The 17,780-nt window shown below is 44.7% G+C and overlaps 1 protein-coding gene across 7 annotated transcripts in view; it reads right to left on the bottom strand.

The window, feature by feature from the left end:
• Window positions 1-17,780, bottom strand: part of MAPKAP1 (MAPK associated protein 1) — a 241,452-nt gene that overhangs the window by 61,019 nt on the left and 162,653 nt on the right. For 4 of the 7 annotated variants that reach the window (XM_067040726.1, XM_059073087.2, XM_059073088.2 and 1 more), the window contains one exon: window positions 1,548-1,655. The exons of the other annotated variants lie outside the window; for them this stretch is intronic. In XM_067040726.1, coding sequence (XP_066896827.1) covers window positions 1,548-1,655 — 108 coding nt within the window. The remainder of the gene's footprint in view (window positions 1-1,547; window positions 1,656-17,780) is intronic. 7 annotated transcript variants of the gene reach the window in all.

The raw sequence follows: 17,780 nt of genomic DNA, 5'->3' as shown, positions 1-17,780 counted from the left end.
AGCCCGTGCGCCACAACTACTGAGCCTGCGCTCTAGAGTCCGCGAGCCACAACTACAGAAGCCCACATGCCTAGAGCCCATGCTCTGCAACAAGAGAAGCCAACGCATTGAGAAGCCCACGCACTGCAACAAAGAGCAGCCCCCGCTCGCCACAACTAGAGAAAGCACGTACGCAGCAAGGAAGACCCAACGCAGCCAAAAATAAATAAATAAAATAAATAAATTTTAAAAAAATTTTAAAAATTAAAGGAAGGAAATACGTGTGTGTGTGTGTGTGTATATATATATATATATATATATATATGTCTTTGTGTGGGTATATTCATGTACATATACAGAATATGCTTGCATATGCTTAGATGATCCCTGGAAAGACACCAAAATCACTGGGAACAACTGTTGCCTCCGGGAGAGGAATTAGGGGAGAGAAGAGAGGCTAAAAGTTTTCACTTTAGATGCTTTGTTATCTGAAATTTTTTTGCATGTGTGTTATATATCCAAAATATATACCAAGATCCTAACAAATAACATTTTATCTTATTCATGTAACATGGAGTCAACATGAAACATTTTGAAACAGAATCCATTACAGAGTTCCTACACGCAGGCCAAGGCCCGTAGTGGGTGATGAGTGAATATTTGCTGAATTAATGAACGTCAACATGGTATGGGATACCCTTAAAGACTTGACAATCTAATGCGAGAGACAATCATTGGGAAAAATAAATAATTATAAACAGAAATACATGCAATGAAAAAAAGTAGTATGCTCCATGATGGAATATAACAGGGGACCCAAATGAGGAACGGGTCAGGTTTAGGCAATGAGGGGACAGGGAGATCACAGATGGCCTCTATCGAGGTGACATTTAAACTGAGAAGAAGGATAAAAAAGGTAACCAGAGTAGGGGAAAGTGTTCCACACAGAAGAAACTGCCTGCGTAAAAGCCCTGAAGCAGGAATGATGCAGAGTTGGCTGTTGTGATCACAGTTTTCACATGTCACTCGCCCCTTAAGTCAATGGGAGTGTACAGGAGAGGAATGGCTAAAATTCGTAAGTCTGAAACTCTAAAGAGTGAATGAAAGAAATTAACTGAACTTTTAAAGAAGCTTTCTACATAGCACTAGGAACCATTACATTGCCTCCAGCCAGGAGTATGACAATGGCCAGACTTCTCTAAAACCTGATGACTGAACCGTGATACTGACAGGGCCAGTTGCTTTATATACAATATAGCCTTTGCCACAGAAAAGGCCTCATATTTCTAAACTGTTTCCAGGACTGTTCCTAACTTAGGATGATACAGTTTAACAGATAAATATTAATCACAGAGGGCTAAACAGGATGCAGACCGTTTCCCAAAAAGCATGAAATCAATCATTTCACTCTGGGTTACAATTCTGGCATGAAGGCTGATGTCTGCCTTGGAAAACAAAGTCACCTCAAATCAGCCTAGGGAGGCCAGACCAGTGAGCACTCCCAAACACAGGACTTTTAAGCACGTTGCAACGGACAAAGCAGGCACGGAGCGAGGAGGCCAACGTACTGTTCTCGCGGACCAGACAGAACTCCCAGGCGCTCTGGCTCTCCAAAGTGCTCTCCAGGTCCACAGCGACATTGGGCTCGCTCTGCTTCTCCAGGCGGTACTGAGGGCCTGGAAGATCAAAGGGGCAGGAGGAGGGGAGGCAGTCTGAAACAGTGAATTTAACATCGGAGAAACACCACACCCCAGTGAAAAGCTGATAAAGCATGAGGAAAACAGTGAAATCTGTTTGGGGTCTCCTGATCCAAGAGGGAAGAGTTTTGAGCTTTTTTTCCACATGGCTTCACACACTTGTCTGTTCTATTATTAGGTCTATTTTTGCTCAGTTCTCCCCAAAACAGGATGAGAGATAGAAAGCTTTTGAGTCAGACTGACTTGGAATCCCAATGTGGCTACGATGGTTTCCCAGATATGAGCAGGTACCCTACCCTCTCTGAATCTCTGTTTCTTAATATGTAATGTGGGAATACTTATACCCTGAAGGATTATTGTGAAGATTAGAGATGCTACAGGAAAAATGCTTATGTAGTAATGTACCTGCCTCACAGGAGGCAGTCCTACAAAATTATTTATCAATTATTATATGATAATGAATAATCAATTATAAGCAGGAATAAGGTATGTTTAGAACTCGAATATAATGACAGTCCAAAAATGCAAAAAAATTTTTTAAAACGTAGATGGGGTTAAAAAATAAATTCCAGGTTTTTGGGTTATGGTGACAGAAGGACAAGTGGCTGCTGATTCGTGTTTTTGTTGAAATATTTATGAAAACACAAGAGGCAGAGGTTCAGTAATACTGAAAACCAGGAATATCAGTTGCCCTGCATCACAAAGAGATTCTGGCAGATCTTAAAACACTGGGGCATTTTATACATTTATTCATGTATTTCTTTGTAAAGCCAAATGACAATCTTGTTCTTCTCAGATAACACCTAACGGGTCCAATGATCGGATTCAAAAGACTGCTCCTGTTGTTAATGGTTACTGAAAGATTAGAGGTGTAAGAAACTGTCTTATTATTTTGACTATGAAAGGCGTGTCTGGTCAGACAGCAGAGGTGTGAGAGATCTGAGGGAGCGTCAGAGGCCTTGCAGGGCTCCCAGGTGGAGCGCATAGTTTCAGACGTGTCCCTCAGCTGCCCTCAACCTGTTGATTATTTACATCCAACATCCCTCCTTCATCAGTCTGAGGCATTTCACTCATCTCAAGTCATTCTCCTCCCCCACGTTCTAAGTTCATCTGCAGCACTGTAGAGTTTCAGTTCACTTTCATGGTATATTTGATCTTTCCTCTAATCGGTATTTCATTAGCATTTCTGCCAATTATCAGAGTTCTTACATACATTCGGTCCTTTTTACACTACTTACAGGTTTTAAACCTTCACTAAGTTAACAATGCTCAAGACACATACAACTATTTAAGGCAATACACGCTCAGAAGTCTACACAATTCTTAGAAACTCTAATACACTGTATTCAGGTCAAGAAGGTATTGTAGTTCAACATTATACATAGTTCAATTTTAATTTCAAAAATATTAAGCACATAAAGTTATGGAAATACAGATAATTCTTATTCTCCACTACCCACCACCTGTCGGTGCCAACATTTGTCTATTACCAAGCATGCTTGCTGCTCATCACTGGATGCTTTCATGTCCACTGGTGGAAATAATTACCGAAAAGTCATGCCCAGCTGAACTTTAAGAAAACAGCTGGTGAGAGATTCCTATGATCCCTCTCCCCACAGCTCTGCCCGCCCCCCCTCCCTAACACCCACCTTTCACAGCTGTGGGCAGCCCATTAGAGAGAAGAGAGCCACCCCTGAACCCAGAGAGCTGCTTTCTAAAACACTGGCCTGTTAATCTCCAACTGTCCCACCCCTAGATTTCCCAGCAACATAGTGTATACACACTGATATCCACTCCTATGACTTTACAGTGAAATCTGGGTACAAAGTTTACCTACAATAATTCATTTTTTTTATGATAGTCAAAATTTGGGAATAGCCCAGACCTAACAACAGGGAAACTGGTTAAACAAAATATTGTGAAATACCATGGAGATATTAAAAGTGATGCTGCAAAAGTATTTGATTTTATCGAACACGTTTATAATATGCTACTTTATGAAAACAGCAAATTATAACACAATATGTGTAAGATGATTGTAATTATGAAAAATATATGTAAAGTCATGGCGGGGGGTGGAGTACATACTGGAAGGTTATTTCCAGAATATGAATAGTAGTTACACACTGGATACTGGGATAATGAATGTTTTTATTTTTCCTTAGTGTTTTCCTGTATTTTTCAAATTTCCTATAATTACTTAAATAAAGGCTACTTTTATAATTTTTTTTCCCTTTGGCCGTGCTGTGGCTTGTGGGATCTTAGTTTCCCGACCAGGGATTGAACCAGGGTCCACGGCAGTGAAAGCCTGCGTCATAACTACCGGACTGCCAGGGAACCCTCTCTCTCTCTTTTTTTCACTTTTATAATTTTTAAAACATCGTATATACTTATAAGTACTCCAATTTCTTACTATGCCATTTTTCTGAGGATACTGTAATTACCATACCCTGTGCCATCTCCGATGGGTCTTTCATTTGCAATAGTTTAATCGAAACTAGACATCATCTTTTTATGTAGATCAATACTTTCATCTTAAGCAACCCTGTAACCTCTCTAGGCACAGTATATATAGGGTTTTGGGCATCTAGAGCTGTTCACCTACCTGACAACTGGATGGTAAGCAAGCCACCCCTTTCCTGATTCAGGGAGCCAAGACCTGGCCACATCAAGGTGTATTTCAGGCTGGTCTCCTTTGTACACTTTTTCCTTTTGGTCTCTGTAGCTGCCTGGGAGACGTGGACGAGGGAAACCAGAGGAGGCAGGGAGTACCAGGAAGGGCCCCTTATCCCTAAACACAAGTCCCCGCATCACTCTCTAAGCCACAGATGCCACCATTCCATATTCACTTTCTTATTTCTTGGGTTTTGTAGATATTTCTTTCCTTTTCTTTTTCGGGGAGGACTATAATATTGTTTATTTACTTATTTTAATTTTATTTTATTTTGGAGTATAGTTGATTTACATGTTGTGTTAGTTTCAGGTGTACAACAAAGTGATTCAGTTATACATATACACGTGTCTATTCTTTTTCAGATTCTTTTCCCATATAGGTTATTACAGAGTACTGAGTAGAGTTCCCTGTGCTATACAGTGGATCTGTGTTGGTTATCTGTTTTATATATGGCAGTGTGTATATGTCAGTGTAGATATTTCTACTAAAATAGTTTGTTTCCCAAAAGTAGCTTTAGGACTTTCTCCTTGAAGCCTAGTATTATTAGGCTTCATTATATTCATTATATTATGGTGACTCGCAATTACTGCATGACCATTATATGCAAGCATGCTGCATATGTTACCTTACGGAACCCTCACAGCAACTCTTAGAGGCAGATATTATGACCCTCATTTGACAGACTGGCACCCTGAAGGCTGGCAGGGTGACGTAACTAGCCTAAGATCACACAGGTAGGAAGCAGGAGGGGGAAATGAAACCCAAGGGTCTTTGGCCCTAAAGCCTATGTATTTTTTTTTTTTTTTTTTTTTTTTTTTTTTGCGGTACGCGGGCCTCTCACCGCTGTGGCCTCTCCTGTTGCGGAGCACAGGCTCTGGACGCACAGACCCAGCGGCCATGGCCCACGGGCCCAGCCGCTCCGCGGCATGTGGGATCCTCCCGGACCGGGGCACGAACCCGCGTCCCCTGCATCGGCAGGCGGACTCTCAACCACTGCGCCACCAGGGAAGCCCCTAAGCCTATGTATTTTGAAGGTTTCTTCCTTTTACAAACTGTAAATTACAGACTAATTATAAAAAGCCATAGTTTGTACCATAAGTATATACATTTTTGTAGATTCATGGATTCATCTGGGTTCTAAATTACTTAACTTGTGGTTTCTATACATTCATTCTATGATAAATGATCTGAAATCATTTATTTTCATGAAAACCACACATGCTAAACATCCCATGCCATGGCTGTATCCTGGTTCCTTATGAAGACAGGATCACCTTATCTCTCCATCCATCGAGGAAGACTCTCTCCCCGCCTTTCAGAGCGTTCCTACGTGTGCCCAGTTTCCTCAGTAACTGCCATGTTGCACATCACCTTCCACTCCCGGTGCTCCACGGTCTTCCGTAAAGGCTAAGGAGCAACTTGGAAGCCCACTTCTGAACTCAGCAAAGGACGGATGGGTCTTAACTTTGGGGAAGGCAGGGTAGTTAAGCTGTAGATGAGACTCGAGATCTAGACCCAAACAGAAAACTGCCTATTGCAAATCTCAATTTCTCTCCTAATTCTTGCCCAAACACTGGATAAGATATTTCACAAAGAGAGACTACTTTGCATGTCTTCCCCTGAAAAGGCCAGATTGCTAACTTTAGGTCACACTGTGTAATGAGAGGCAGGGTATATGTTAGAAGCAATACAGCCTGATGATTCAGGGCATGCACTTGGGGCCAAATTGCCTCAGCCTAGTCCTGGCTGAGAAACTTAGCTGTACGACTTTGGGCCAACTTACTTAACCTCTCTGTTTCATCTATAAAATGGGGCTAATGATAGCACCTAGTTTATAGGCCTGTCTGAGGATTCAATAAGTTAATAGTTGTAAAGCAATCAGAACATTAATAGTGTTATTGAAGTGTCAGCCGCCATCATCATCATCATCATCAGCCATATCATCAGACTGTTATAAGAAATCACAACAGAACAGAAGAGAACAGGGCCTACTATGTGCCAGGTACTACGTCAGGCCTTTTATAAAGATCGTCTCATTTACTCTTCGTCATCTTAGGATGTAAAGCGTATGAAGCCCATTTTACAGAGGAAGAAACCATGACTAACAGAGGCTAAATAACTCGCTCAATGTCCCACAGGACGTGGTGGAGCTAGGATTCATACCTAGGACTGCCCGGGCCTACAGTCTACATATTACATACCGCAGTGGCTCACTCCTAAGTTCTTAATATATGTCTGTTGATGATAATCAAGATTATGACAACCCAGACTCACTGTGTATCAGACAATAGTTTCTAGCAAATGCTAATTTAATTTTCAGGCAGCTGACACAGGAGGAGAGAAAAAGCAGCAGCCAAAAGCCATTTTATAGAGACAAGCTGTGAGGTCAGTTTCTATTAACATACTTTTGCCAAAGAAATGATTATATAAAAATATAAGAGGCTCTTTCACACCAAACAGGACACAGTTCTCAAGGCAACATCCTCCCTTTGGAAAGAGTTTTTAAAATGTCACAGCCGCACATGGAGCTTCACACCGTCTCCTTCACAGCAGAGGAGAACACAAAAGGAAGGTTCTGGGAAGCAGTTACTCTGCAGCGACGAGAAAACCTGCTTGGGCATTCCGATGATGTATTTATTGCAGTAAAACCACGTCACCGAGTGGTCTAGGAACAAAATACTGCTCTGGGCACTTTGGGAGGGTTCCAAGTTATAACACCCAGGCAGGATTTTTATGGGATTTTTGTAAACCTGAGGCAAACATCTTAACACACAAGGTTCAAAGAAAATCTGTAGTTATCTGTTGGATGGTGGATACATGCTCAGTTCAGCTTCCTCAATCTCTTTAATCCTTGAATGAAACATAAAAGCATGTGGCATGCCATTCCTTAACAGTTGAGAGCCAGCTGAGAGTTGAAATCTAACGGGAAGGGAGGGCAAAAGCCTGGAGAGAGAAGCCATACGCCTCTATCACTCTGCATTTTATTTCTAAAGGCCCATGGGAGGAACCTCTTTCAGACCTCCCCATCTGGAAAAGCTGTACTTCCTCAGAGCAACTAGCTTGTTCTGTAGCTTTAGACAGTTTAACATAAATCTTGTAACTACCTGATACTGTTTTCCTTTCTCCTTTGCCCACGAGGAAGCTCAGCACTAAATGTGTGATGACTGGACGCGCATTTCTGTGTCAGTTAATCCTCTGGGTCTTTATTTCCATTTTCTTTCAAGTAGTTTTTCAATTCATGCATTTTTTATCCCATTAGTGTATTCCAACTGCTTTTCGGATGGAAGTGGGATATAAACGAATTAAACTATCATTATTATTGCTGAGCATGGGGACAAGTTGGAGGACCACCTATCTGGAAAATGATAAAGGAAAAGGCTGAACACTTTCATGAATATCCCTTCAGGTCAGCTGTTTTCCACTAGCCAGCTTAAAGAGCTGCTTTAATCTGGAAGAGCTGCTTGTAGCCAGAAAAAGTTAAGTATGAGCAAATAAGAGGAAAAACGCTGGGTTTTCAGTAGAAAACTCCTCTGTCTGCACCCTCTCACTATGCATTCCGGGGAAGTTACTTAATCTCTGCGTATTTTCTCATCAACTTCCTTGGGAAGGTTGCTATGAGGATTAGATGAGCTCAGTGACTGTCTGCTGTTACTGTGAGGACAGGCTGGAGCAGGAGCCGCTGTGGTGAGGTTTAGGCGAATGCCTAATCTCAGAGTCACAAGAGGCTAACAGCCCCGTTAAGGGAAGATCCACAGTGGCAGGGAACGCTGGCATCAGAGCAGATGTCCGTACCCTTTCTCACGTGTGTCCGAGGTAGGGGTGTGGGGTAGGAGGGCGTGCAGATCTATTTAAACAAGCTTGCTTTGAAGTTACGAGCAGCATTTAAGATCGAAGACTTGTTCAGCAGCCAGGATTCCTAAAGTTCCTTAGTCTCTCTGGTCCTACGAATACAGTCTAAAAATGGTGAGTAAATGTCAGAACCCACTGAACAAACCACGGCAGCACAGATGTCAAAAGATTTGTGGTGTTACGATGCCATCCATACATTCATCTAACAAACATTTTAGGAGCATCAACAATGTCCCAGACACAGAGATGAATAATCGGTGATTCTTGACCTCAAGCAGGCTGGGGGAGGTGGCAAGACACACGCGAGCAGATGAAATTGTCAAAGAGCCCCGGTCAGTGCTCTTCCCCAGGCAAGGACAAGGCGCTGTGGGAATACAGAAGAGGGGACAATGAACTTCTTCTCTGACGGGGACACATCTGAACGGAGTCCTGAAGGAGGACGGGGAGCTGGGAGAGGGCAGGGGAGGTGGTGCGTTCCTGTAGAGGGAAAAGAATGTGGTGCAAAGGCAAGGAGGTACTGAAGAGCCCACGTGGACCAAGGGAAACTCCGCGTGCAAAGGGCCCAGGCTCTGTGGGGTTTCAAGGGCAAGCTGGCACTGGGCTGCCTGGCCCAGACTGTTGGTCAAGGTCTAGATTCTCTCGTATAAGCAACAGATGCTCACGGAGCAGGGGAGTGACACAATCAGCTTTATACTGTGGTACACTTCTCCTGGCGGCACTGCCAACAACGGGCTTGAGGAGACTGGTGGCATGGAGACCCGCTCGGCAGGCCGTGCCAAGCCTTGTCTGCTCTATGGCAGGGGCCGGCTGAGTCCCAAGTCCCTCACTGAGCCAAAGCCATCACCGACAAGCTGACGCCGTCAGTATCAGAGCTCAGCCCTAACATCAGCTACCCTAAAATGTTCGCATCTAGTGTCAGCTCCATCGATGATAGCTCTTCCTCTAGGGGTGACTGTCATCATTTTCTGTTTGATCTTAATACAAGCACCGAATCACATTCAAGTGATACCCACTGTAGCTTATACTCCCGCCCAGGCTTGGATTGGATAATTTGGAATTTAAATAATAAAAAAAGAACATGTTGACATGACAATAAGGTCACACTTTATCCTCCTCTAAGCCAATACATAATTTGCTCTCAGTGAAACAGCCAAATATAATCAAATTAAATACCATTCCTATTACAAAAGAAGAAACACCAAGGCTGTTCCAATAAACCAATTCTCCTGCCTAGTTAAACTGCAAAACCTTCAGGAAAGGTTTTGAAAGCATGACCCATCAGTTCTAATTTTTAAAACTTATCCTTTCAGTCAAGACTAGAAAAAGGCCCATTCCAACTTTTATCTTTACTACAAAGTGCTGTTATCTTGGCCTGATGTCAGGAGCTCTATCTCTCTTTCTGCTGACAAGCAGAGACGAGAAAGATAAGATTGGAACCGAATCTCACTTCTCTGAGTAAATAAATAATCAATACTCATCTAAATGTAAATGAGAAGGTAGCCCCCTCTGATAACAGCACTCTTATCAGAGAGCCAATTTTCTTCAGACATTTGGCCTCAACCAAATCACCATCACTCAGCCCCAGCCTAATGGCAAAAAATCGTAACTAAATTGAACCGATCACCAGAGATCAACTAAGTTCGGCCCTGGCCACTTCAGGTTCAAATGTTTGGGAATGCAATTTTGCCCCCATTAACTTTCAATAGCAATGAAGAACAGACTGGTCAAGGGGTCAGTTTGTGCAATAAACAAACCCCAGAAAGGGAGCCGGCCAGAGAAGATGAGCAGGAGTGGGTTTACGTGTTTAAACAATGTTATAACCGGAGCAAACCCCAAAAACTGTGAAGGGAAGGCTGCTTCTATGGGGTTGGGAGACAGCATTCTTGCCTTTTATCAAAGGCTTGGTTGAAACTGAGGAGACAGTGATGATTAAACTTTATTAAAGCAAATGTAAACAAAGAAAAAAGAGATATTAAAAAGCTACAGAAGCTAAAAATAACCTAAGGATGGAATGATCAATTTCCTCCAACTAATTTGTATCAGACTTACATCTGACCCAGCAGTGCTGCCCTGACCTGATTTTACTGAAATAGGACACCGTCTGCAAGACAAATCACTTTAAAACCACTGCACTCGGGTTTCCATTTCTTTGCTGCAAGACTCAATTCACTGCTGATGAGAGTACTGGGGAAATTATGACCATTATTGATAGGACAGCAAAACCATTTTTACACAGTAGTCTTCAAGTCGACAGAAAGCTTGCACCGGGCCATTAATGAAGGTGTCAGCTAGAATCAGAAATTAAAGACAAAGGCTGGGAAAGGACTAAATTTTTAGAGCACGTTTAAGGACACCAGATACACAGAAGCGGCAGCCATTCATCCTCTTAGGAGTAACAGAGTCTAAAGAGGCGTCAGCTGAGGAGCGCTCGGCTCTGCCTACGATTCGGGAAAGGAAATGCTGCTTTTCTTTTCTGCCTGGCCCTGGAGTTCTGAGAGCACAGGCTTTCAGCATTATCAGCTTCAAATCTGTACCAGCCAAAGGAGGACGTGTCTGGTGTAAGGTAGAACTATTCAATGTGTAACCATCTTGATATATCTGGTTTTGTGATCAGCAGTAATCTTTTACCAAGATGTCTGCACGACTACTTGTATTTCCCAGCCAAAAAATTCCTATATATCCTGGCTCCTCCAGTACCTCTTCAGAGCAGTTCCTCAGAACTATCTGAGAGGCTGTTTCCCAGGGGAGAGAGTAAGGTCCCCAAATAAAACTGAAACTCACTGCTCAAAACAAAAACAGACAAAAAGTGTAACCATCTCTGTTCCTGCTGTGAGTATCTAATCCTAGAAGGTGGACATGTGGTCGTTAAAGTGTGGGTTTGGGAGTTAGAAAGACTTGGGTTAAAATCTTGGCTCTCTTACAAAAGCTCTGTGACACTGGGCAAGTTAGTTGATCTAAACCTTCGTGGAGTAATTGCAAAGATTATGCAGAACACAATGCCGAGGACATAATAAGCAGTCAATAAATGCCAGCTGTCTACTACTATGCAAATTTTAACAAAATCATCAATTTGCCCTTTTAGAAAATAACAACAGTGACTGACATTGAGGACTTCCTCGGCCCTTAACGAAGTCCTTTACAGGCATTAGCTTTCCGAACCATAAAACAATGAGGTAGGTAGGCCCTATTCTAATCCCCATTTTGCAGAGGAGGAAAAAACACTGTGGCCAAGTCACGTGTCCACAGCGAGGCCAGAAGAATCCAGGTGTGTGATTCCAGTGCCTGTGCTCTTAACCACACCGCTATGCTGTGTTCCAGAAAGAGCATTCTATAATCTTCTTGATCTTTGGGTTAAAAAAAACAATTGTAAGGTTGAGATCGTTTACCAGTTCAGAAAGGAGTGAAGACGTTGGGTGGGAAACTAGGAAGAAGAGAGGGTGGGTAGCTGGTCTCACATGAGGGGGTTGAAACTGAGAGCCCCTCAGTCCCCATGGCGGGCACCTATCTGCCGAGCACTTCAAGTGAACACCATCCGCTTGCCCTGATTTTGTTGCGGGGAGAGGGGGCCTTTTTCTATGTTCAATGATTTACAGAGTTACTGCCTCAATCCACAGTTCTGAAAGTGTGATTTCTTTAGGGTTTAACTATACCCATTTCTAGTCTTGTTACAACTTTTTTATTGCGATAGAAAACATTTACTGGAAATATGTTACTGCTATTACCAGGTCATAAAATAAAAAGAAAAATAGTTTATGTATTGCCATCATTTCCAATCATCAATCAGAAAGTGCCAAGAGGAGGAAAGGAAAGGGCGTACAGCTGAGATTTCCTTCTTTGTGCAGGAGAAAATGCAGGAGCATCATAATTCTTGAGAACAAATTTCTGCTTGAACATCCAGCCTTGCAGAAGGGCTCCTGGGAGGAGTCGGGAGGCACACCCTTCGGCATCTCCCTCCTCTCTGCAGCCCTGCCTGACTCCCTGTCAGAATTAAGAGCTCTTTCATCCCAACCTCCTTGGGGCCGTGCTCCTCTCAGTGCCAGGAGCAGGCTGGATTAGAAGCATTGCTGTCTATTTTTCGTTGTTTTCCCCCGGCCTCCCAGTCAGGGCACTCTTTGAAGATGGGGGTGGAGGGGCTTTTTAAAAAGCCTAACTCTACTCCCAGAGCTCCAGCACAGCAACAGATTCTTTGTACACGCTTAATAATATCTGTTAAATAGAATGACTTCAACAAGGTGGCATTTAAAATTGAACAACCTTGACCAATGAAGGACTCTAGCCTAAGAAACATTACTCCAAGCACACAGTGATGTATGTTCAAAGATGTTCACTGCAGCATTGTTTCAATAGTAAAAAGTGCACACGATCTAAATATCCTCCAGCAGGAAACTATCAAATAAATACGGTGTATCTGTACACTGGGATGCTATGGAGCTGTTAAAAAAATTAAGCTAAGTTAATAAGACATGGGAAGATTTCTATGATACACTATTAAATTCAAAAAGATATGGAATGTATAGTATATATTCCATTTTAATAAAGTAAAACCCCAGCTATATATGTGCATTTATATATATGTGTGTGCATGTACATTTGTTGAAAAAACACACACACACACAAACACAATCTGGAAGGATATGAACCAAACTGTTCTCACGGTTATTCTGTTACCTTAGAATTACCTTGGGTACAGGATACAGCAGTAGCAAAGGTGAAGGCTTTTACTTTTTTTTTTTTTTTTTACTTTATAGACTTCTAGTTTGGCTTTTTGACAGTGGGCATATATTAGCATTACTACTGTCATTAAAAATCCAATTTTAGGGCTTCCCTGGTGGCACAGTGGTTGAAAGTCCGCCTGCCGATGCAGGGGACACGGGTTCGTGCCCCGGTCCGGGAGGATCCCACGTGCCGCGGAGCGGCTGGGCCCGTGAGCCATGGCCACTGAGCCTGTGCGTCCGGAACCCGTGCTCCGCAACGGGAGAGGCCACAACAGTGAGAGGCCCGCGTCGCACACACACACAAAAAATAATTTAAAAAAAATCCAATTTAAAAAAATGAGGTTGAACAATCTTAGAGATGATTCCAGCAGGATCAGACTAGGGACTGTGGCCCCTGGAGCCTCCTCCCAGATCATGTGGGCTCAGCGGCTGCTGGGGAGACACCTAAACAGTTTGGGAGCCAGGGACTAAAATGGCAGAGAGCCTATTTAGGAGTTCCCGTGGTCCTAAGTCAAGCCATAGAGTGGACCACAGAGATTTCCAGAGCTGCTCAAAGGAGCTGGGCAGCAAAGGTGAAGATGACTGGAGCATCTGAGGCTGGGCTGCTGGTGCCCAGAGGCCATTCACAGAGAGAGCCAATGACCACAGACCAAGGGTCAGATTGCCCACCCAGTCTGGACAGCTATGCCTGCCCTGTCCTCCTCATGGATTCTGGATGGTACTGTGGGAAACAAAGAGTGATCCCATACTGTCTCTGGCCTCCTCAGCCTCCCTCTACAGCAGTCCTGATGCCTTCCTCCATTCAGGCTTTGAGACAAGAGGTGGTGTGTCAGCAGTCCATCCTTGCAGCCCAGGGGTTGGGAGAAGGTCTGATATGATTCCTGCCCTAGGCTCAATATTGTGTGTGTGTGTCTAAGGAGTCCTCTGCAACCTCTGCCGACCCCACCACATTTGAGAGGGTATGGTGTAAGGGTTATAAGCCAGACTGCTTGGATTTGAATTCTCAGCGCCACCACTTACTGGCTGTGTGACCCTGGGCAATTTACTTAACCTTTCTGTGCCTCACTTTCACATCTGTAAAAGAGGGATAATAACAGAAGCTACCTCTTAAGAGTTGTTCCAAAGATCCAATAAGTCATGTGTCTAGGACGCTGCCTCTGCTTTCCAAGCAACACTGAGAGAGGGAGAGGGAGGGGGGGGCAGGGGTGCTTCTAGTTCTCCAGAAGGGGGCTGGAACCTCTAGAGGTCTGCCACATTGGTCTCATCTCCCTCTTCTCCACCTCCCACCTAATGCCATAATAATCCAGAAATATCCTCCCAAACTATGTCATTTCAACCCTCTGTCTGGAATAATCTTCCCTCTACTTCAGTTTTCTAGCACTCATTCTCTCCTTAAGGAGTCAAAACTCTGCTCAGGTGCCACTGCCTCGGGACTTCTCTGTGCCACTCATACTAAAAAGAGCTCTGCGTGGGCCTGTTTCTTGTACTTGCTGCATGCAAGTTGAGGGTGGGAGCACATTTTCGTATCCCTGCATTCCTAGGATGGCCACGGTACAAGGGCTGCTAGTGAATATTTGGTGACTAGCCGGAAGCCCAGCCTGCTTGCCTGCCCTCCTGATCACCTCTTGCTCCTAAGCTCTACCTCCGTCTGACTCCAAATGTCCCCTCTGTCTGGAGACTCCCAATAGTGCCCCAAATCTGACTGGGTTTCCTGGGGATGGGCGGAGCTAGTGTGGATCAAGCTTTGGACACTGGCTGGAGAATGGAAGACCCCCACTGACATGGGCCAGTCCCGCCTCCCAATCAGGCCATTCCCTCATCCAGGCCCGCCTTCTCCAGCCACAGCAACCTGTCCTAACATGCTTCCTCCCAGAGTGATCTGAGCTACCACACACAAGCCTAAATGGGACACACTAACATCAGAACGAGAGGAGGTAAAGCCTGGGCAACCTAAAACTTCAGAACTTGGAAAAGGCTGGAAGCCACTGGAAAGGAGACTCTCTTACACCAGCTCAGGCGGGGAGGGTGCTGGAAGGAGCAGACACTCCACCAGCCTGAGGAGTGCTAACAGTCCATAACCTGCCACCATCTAGCTGGGGTGGATGCACTGCCCTTTGGAGAAAGGAGTCCAGATATTACTTGTAAAAAAGAAATACTTTTTTCTTCCTTCAAATCCAGATATCACTTGTTAGAGAGAATGGAAATCTTTAACACTGTCCCTTAGTATCCAATTTTTCAATCCAATCTGTTTCTCTTAACTTGAGTCACTGTGACATTAGCAAATTTTACATAGTTATCTGTTGCTCTGTAAAGAAATACAGATGGTTTTTGTGGAAATAAACAGTCATTTATTTTAAACAATTGTGAAATAGTTTATGGAAACAAGTGGGGTAACGCATTCAAATAAATGCCCAAACTGGTTGATGGGGAGCCAGGGTGCTAAATCACACTGCTGAGGAATTCAGCTGTGGGGAACAGAGAGTAAATCCAGAGCGACAGGATTTCCCGTGATGGCAAAGGTTTCTGACATCCAGTCCGGTACTCAAAAACCACAGCAGTTCAAACCCATTTTCCTTAACACAGCCTTGACAGCAGCGAAATTAGTGAATTTAGTCACAAGCACCTAAGAACGAAAACAAAAGGAACCAACAAAAAGGAGACTTCATTCGTCCGCAGCCCTTTCTGAGTTTTGTAGAGCAGTGACTCCAACCTGAGTCAATGGAGAGCAGGCTTAGGGCCAACTGTTTTCAGTCGTTCAGACTTTGTTATGACACAGTGGAATCTGAAGGTTTCCCTTCAAATCTGCTTTCGCCAGAGACTGGCTTGGGTAAATAATGCCCTCTCTGAACCTCAGTCTCCTCCTCTGTAAAAGGAGGTTGATAGTTGTATGTACTTGACAGGCTGTTGAGCAGATGCAGTGAGGCCCCCAGAGTGACAGCATTCTGTAAACAAAGCTGGTGCCAGCTGCCCTGGCGGAAGGGGGTTCTAGCCCTGGGCGGGACAGTGGGCCTCCACCAACGCCCCAAGGAAGCGCCACTGACAGTGAATGGCTTGAGCCTGCCTTGTGGGAAGGGAAAGAACTCCAAGCACTTTTTTGCTTCTGATTTTATAGGACAATCAACTATAAACTTGTTAACCTTCCCTTCTCAAACCTTTTCCTTGTACCTGGGTTTCCAGTGATGACACCACGAGTCTCCCACTGAATTAACTCAGTTGTTCATCAAACATCTACCAAACTCCTACCACGTGCCACACCCTGAGCTAGAAGCTACAGATGCAAAGATGAGTAACACTGACTCTGGCCTCTGAGGATTCTGCACAATGAACAAGGCCTCCCAAGTTTGCAGTACTTCTTATCCAGCCTTCCTCCTTGTTGCTGACTTTAGGTCAGCCCCCAAGTTCCGCAGACACTACCCACTCACCAAGTCTCCCTGGCATGCTTATCACCCAGCCCACGGTGACGGTCTCCCACCCTGCCTCCTGGCCTCCAGCCACCCTTTCCCCACCCTATTGTCAGAGGGTGCTCTCTGGAGTCAAACTCTGAAGGTTATCACTTCCGCGCTTCCAATCCTTTCACAAGCTCCCCACGGCCAACTCTTCACCCTGCTCTCCAGTCTATCCATCTTGCTTTCCTGTTGCTCTGTGTCCTCTGTGATCCAGCCAAACTGGTCTCACTATTTGGTGCACACACTCCGTGGTCTCCCCCCTCCACGCACTGCTGTGCGGCCCTGCGCCCACACCGCCCGCTCCTCCGGTCGGTCAAATCCACAGCCCTCCTCTGCGGTTATTCCCCAAGTCTAATCTGGCCTCCGCGAGGGGCACAAAGCTGTGCCACTTAGCATTCCTCTCACCCGTGGGCTCTGCTCCAGGGCAAGAGGATTTCTGCAATTCCAGGCCAACCAAAGTCAAGGCTTCCTTTTTTTTTACTCTAGCCTTGGCCTTCCTGTCTCATTCAGGTAACTGCCCTTGATCCTGGCCCAGCACTGCCCAGGACCCTGCCCCCAGGCCTGGTGTCCTGCTAGGTTCTCTGGAAATCCTGCCCGCCCACATGCCACCCACCCGCCTGGATTTCCTTGTTCATAAATTACACACATAGTTTATCTGAATTCAACCACATGTGCTTGATAAAAATAAGGGGGAAAAGAGGTGGAGACATGACCAGGACAACACCTGAAATAGTCTGGAGAATTCCACTTGCCGTGACTCAGCGAGGCCCAGGGGAGTGAGCATGAGGCAACAGTCTTATTCATCTTTGCAACTACGAGGCCTGGTAAACGTGTGATGGTGGTGTCTCAGTTTTCCAGTTCCTCTTACAGTGCGAGCATCTTTCTGTGCCAAGTGTGATTTTAGTATTTATATATAATGTACTTTTAGTCTTCATCTGTTCTAATGCTAGTGAAAAAAAGCTAGCTGCGTTGGATTTAATGAGAAAAATCTCAGCACGCTGGCCTCTGACAGGCATTTTTAAGAATTTTTTTCCTAGAGGCAATTTTGACAACAGGAATTTTGTTCACTCGTTGCCTCTGTGACTTGACCCTCTCAGGACACGGCTCTGTACCGCTGTCCCTGGATGCTGAGAGCATCGTCTCCTTCCCTGGTCCTTGCTGCCTGCAGTTCCCCCTCAGTCTTTGTGGTCCTCGGGGATGGAATGCCCATCTGCCCTGCTCCCTGTTTTGGGGAGTCAGACCCTTCAGAGATCGGTTCCACCTGCCAACCCAGCTCCTCTCTGCCTGTCCACCTTCCTTCTAACCACCACTGTACCAACTAGGGCTGTGCTTCAAGTCAGGACACAAGCCTTAGTTAAGCATTTTTCTTACTGCTAGTACCCTGTCTGGCTCCATAATACCCAAGTGGGCTCTTGCCTCA

The sequence above is a fragment of the Kogia breviceps genome, chromosome 8 (assembly GCF_026419965.1).
Source record: "Kogia breviceps isolate mKogBre1 chromosome 8, mKogBre1 haplotype 1, whole genome shotgun sequence".
Lineage (NCBI taxonomy): Eukaryota > Metazoa > Chordata > Mammalia > Artiodactyla > Physeteridae > Kogia > Kogia breviceps.
The sequence above is the reverse complement of the archived record's forward strand: the minus strand, read 5'-3'. Positions and strand labels throughout refer to the sequence as shown.